Source organism: Nelumbo nucifera, chromosome 3 (genome assembly GCF_055504915.1).
Source record: "Nelumbo nucifera cultivar China Antique chromosome 3, China Antique-T2T, whole genome shotgun sequence".
Lineage (NCBI taxonomy): Eukaryota > Viridiplantae > Streptophyta > Magnoliopsida > Proteales > Nelumbonaceae > Nelumbo > Nelumbo nucifera.
The window spans coordinates 12559413-12563845 of NC_142651.1; the positions used below are offsets into that span (position 1 = coordinate 12559413).

At 37.9% G+C, this 4433-nt stretch overlaps 1 protein-coding gene across 2 annotated transcripts; it reads left to right on the top strand.

Moving 5' to 3' along the window:
* The first annotated feature begins 589 nt into the window (after positions 1-589).
* Positions 590-2168, top strand: LOC104596460 (putative sugar phosphate/phosphate translocator At4g32390). Of its 2 annotated transcripts, XM_010257638.3 has the most exons (2): positions 595-1610; positions 1705-1843. In XM_010257638.3, the coding sequence occupies exons 1-2, from the start codon at positions 658-660 to the stop codon at positions 1709-1711; spliced, it is 960 nt and encodes a 319-aa protein (XP_010255940.2). In that variant the 5' UTR covers positions 595-657; the 3' UTR covers positions 1712-1843. The 2 variants fall into 2 exon arrangements, with proteins under 2 accessions (XP_088757981.1, XP_010255940.2); XM_088901855.1 differs by having other exon boundaries at positions 590-2168.
* Positions 2169-4433: the final 2265 nt, after the last annotated feature.

Genomic DNA, 4433 nt, shown 5'->3' on the forward strand with positions numbered 1-4433 from the left:
AAAGACTTGCATTTTGGTTTTGTGTGGTTCACATAAATAGTTCTGAGTTATAGAAGATTATATCAGGGGGTTTCTCTCCAAAATGATTATTGTTGTGCACCCTTTACAAGTTTTGGTTCAACTTTGCTTCCATGAATTATACCTATCCAAGTTTAAATGGATTTATTTGGGTTTAGAGTATAAATAAAAGAAGAAAAATGAATTAAGGGTCCATTTGGTTTGCAGTCGAAATCGGAATCGAAATCAGAATGGTCCATTCCCATAATCTGTTTGGTTCAGACAAGAATGAGATAATGGAAATGAGAATCATCAGGAATGGGATTTCAGGGAATGGCCATTCCCTCAAATGGGGGAATGCCATTCCAGCAAGAACGAGAATGGGATTCTGAATCCGCCCAACCAAAATAGTCCATTCTGATTCCGCTTCAAGACTCCTATTCCCACGAACCAAACGAGAGGCCTAATATCCGTTAATTGGGTCGGAATCTTTAATTTGAGAAAACATGTTTTTTGAACCCAAAAATCCAACAACCCGTTATTAGTTTCAGTTTTAGAGAGAGAGAGAGAAAAGATGCATTACACAATCAAGAACATGTTTTCTGCTTTCTTGTTTTAAGAACCAGTGATCCATTAAAGCTGGTGCACCATCTTTGTCCCATGTCTGTAACCTCTGACAAACTCTCCTCCCTCATCAATTCAATTGAATTATCTATCAATCCCATCCCTCTTTCAATCTCCATCCCTGCAAGGCTGCAATTGCAACAACCAGAGTCTCCTAAGATGGGTCTAAACTCAAACACAGTTGACAAGGTTCTACTGTCTTACGACCACATTACCATTTGGATCTTCCTAAGCTTCACTGTTATCATCTACAACAAGTACATTCTCGATCCAGAGCTTCACAACTGGCCATTCCCCATCTCCCTCGCCATGGTCCACATGTCTGTCTGTTCCATCCTAGCTTTCCTCCTCGTCCGAGTCTTCCAACTGGTCGACTCTGTCTCCATGCCCAGAGACATCTACGTCTCCTCTGTCATGCCCATTGCTGCTCTGTATTCTTTGAGCCTCTGCTTCTCCAACTCTTCTTATATTTATCTCTCCCTCTCATTCATCCAAATGCTCAAGGCCCTATTGCCTGTGGCTGTATACTCCATCAGCATCAGCCTCAACAAAGAAGCTTTCAGCTCTCATGTCATGGCTAATATGATCGTTGTATCAGTCGGTGTTGCCATTGCTGCCTATGGTGAAGCCCACTTCAGTACCTGGGGCGTCTACCTTCAGCTTTCCGCCATTGCACTTGAAGCGACTCGATTGGTCCTGACTCAAGCTCTACTTACGTCCAAAGGGATCAATCTGAATCCCATAACCTCTCTTTTCTATGTGGCGCCATGTTGCCTTGCTTTTCTCTCCATCCCCTGGTTCTATGTGGAATTCCCCCTTCTTACAGAGTCATCGTCGTTGCTTCTTGATTTTCCAATCTTATTGTCCAACTCTTTCTGTGCAGCCGCGCTCAACCTGGCAGTCTTTCTGCTACTAGCTGGTGAAAGCTCGGCGCTCGCGATGAATGTGGCTAGTGTTGTTAAGGACTGGCTTCTCATTGCCTTCTCTTGGTTGGTTACCAGGAAAACGATTACTTCTGTTAATCTTTTTGGGTACGGTATTGCATTTATTGGTGTATGCTTCTATAACCACAGAAAATTGCAGGCTTTGAAGCCGGAGGCACAGAAGAAGAGAACCCAGCAAGCTGATGAGGAGGTTGGAATTAAACTGATGATACAGGCAGAAGACAGTTTTCCAGGTTCTTGTTTTTCTTTTCTTGATCAGGCTCACTAGCCACTTCCATATTGAAGGAAAGTTAAAGCTCAACCCAAAAACGCACATTGTAACTAAGTAGTAACTCAATTGCACGTAGAACATATTTAGGATGCAGTTTTATTCCGGCGATCATAAATTTCTGCAGCATAGACCTCCATACCCGCCGGGGAAAACGTTTTTTCTTATAGTTGCACAGGATACAGCTTATCTTATAGTGAGCAATTTTGCAATTTGAGATGGGCATTATTGCAATACGAGGGTTTATGAGATGTTGGGTGTGAGTTGGTGGACTTTGAATGGTAATTGCTATTGGTTGTCACAAGAATATTCTTATTGGGAGAGCTTCACCAAAGATTTTGATGAATTGGATTCTTTTTTAAGTTTCCTTTTATTATACTTTCAGACACACCCGCTATCAAATTGCGTTTTTTATTTTTCTTTATTATATTTTCTTTTAACAATCAATCATTTATCCAATTAAATGTCTAGAAATAAAGCTTAAGGGGCGTTCTTTTTTTAGATTTATGTGGAGACTTATTTTCCTGGGTTACCTATCTCTTAGGTAGGTAAATAACTTTTTCACCTAAAGGAAAAGTTGTCGACACTTGAATGGGACAAAAATACCCTTTTTAATAATGGATTTTTATAGCTAAAATAGTCATTGCCTTATTTACATGAGAAATAAAAGAACATGGGCAAATGCACTTACTCGAGAATAAATGTTTCTCAAGAAAAACTTACCCAATTAATTGCATTTACCTAGGTAAATAACTTACTAAAAAGCAAACGGGACCCAAGTTTCAATCTAAATATCACAAGAGAAAGATTATAGAGAAACCTTTTTATATTTCTTTTCTTAACTGGTAAAAATATCAAGTAATACAAAATCATGTTTATGGTAGATTTAGGACTTAGTGCACTATCCTAAATTGGAATAGGAAATTGAAATCTTTTTTTTTGTAACTTTCTTTTTTATTGTTTTTTAATTTGCATTTAAGAAATTGCTTTAAAGGCTTAGTTTGAAGGAATAGAAATGCAAACATGCAGAACAAAACCTTGCATTTTGTATGTATTTTGTACTTTCCAAATTGAACCAGGAGAGAGTACAAATACAAGGTTTATAAATACACTATACAAGATTTTGTACTATAAATATTTGTATTTGTATTCTTCCCAAACCGAGCCTAAATTTCTCTTGATGAGTAACCAACCCATGTCCACGAGGGCCTGTTTTGGCTCTCTCCTCAGAAGGTGGAAAACCTGCAGTTTTTTAAGAGATCAAATCAAATTGGAAAAAGAAGTGAATCTCTCTCAAGTAATGTTAGAGAATAAAAACATATTCAGGGACCTTACCAACAGTTCTTTCACATGGTATCCGAGTTTATTTGGCTAAGTGGTCTAATGTTCGATTCTTGCCACCTCAATAATTATTAATTGAATTTCAACACAATGGTGGCTTATACTTGTTTACACTTCAAACCAAACACGCGTGTTAGATATAACAACCTATATTCAGGACTTTACCTAACAGCTTAAACTTTTAGGTTTTATGGGTTCCTTGGCAAGTAGTAATATCATAGATTGCCTAGGAATGGCTAACAAAGGATGGTGTGGGCACGTGGCAACTCTTTTGAAGTGATTTTTTTATTGATTTTAGACTGTCTTCAGCTTGATCAAGGACTTTAATGTTTGTTTCTCGCATGTGAAGCGTTCTGCTAATCATGCTGCCCATATTGCAGCACATAAAGGCCTATATTTGTCCACTTGGGATTTCCTACTCACTTTTTCTATCCTCGTGAATTGGAGTTACACATCTCTATTATGAATTGAGACATGTGTGGCTACAATTCACCATAGGTAGAAAGTGGATAGAAAAAGTGAATAAGAAATCTGGGCTCATATTTGTCAGGCCTGTGGGTGAATTCAGCTCTTAGTTCGCTCTAATTAGATGTGTTGGATGAGGACCTCATGGGTGATGGAGTTGGGGCTTCTTAAGCTTATTTTCTGTTGATTCTGTTGCTGTTGTTTAATTTGTTGTAGAAGTTTTCTCTTTTTTGCTGCTAAAAGGAGATAAGTCCTTAAAATAAAGAATGCCAAATGCAACCTTAATCTTTTCTTCTGTATTTGTGGCTGCTGGTGTCGTTCTGTCGTGGGGTTTTTAGGTTTGGCATGGTAGTGTTTTCCCTTTTAGTCTCTGGTATGTGTGGTTTCTGTTGGTCATTGTTTCTTGTTGGTTTGCTTGTTACTTCGTTAGCTCTTTTGGTGAATTTGCTTTGTTTGTTTTCTGGTTTGCCACGTTGTTGTTTGCAAGTTCCTCAGTATATGTCCCAACTTCCCTGAAATATATGATGGGCCCCTTTTTCTTTTGCCCTTTTCTTATGCCTGATCACGCAGGGTGCAAATGGATCGGATTGTCGGATCCGATCCGATTCTATTTGGTCAAATTTGGACCATTCTGTTTGGATATTCGGATTGGATTGGATTCAGATTACCCCCACTATCCAATCTCATATATATTATATATTTATAAATATATATATATATGTTATTTATTTATTTATAAATATATTTTTATAAATTTGGTATATGATTTTATTTTTTTATAAAAAGCATCTATA

Excerpts from the sequence above, each read along its gene's own strand:
- LOC104596460 (XM_088901855.1), top strand. The coding sequence starts at position 658 with ATGTCTGTAACCTCTGACAAACTCTCCTCCCTCATCAATTCAATTGAA.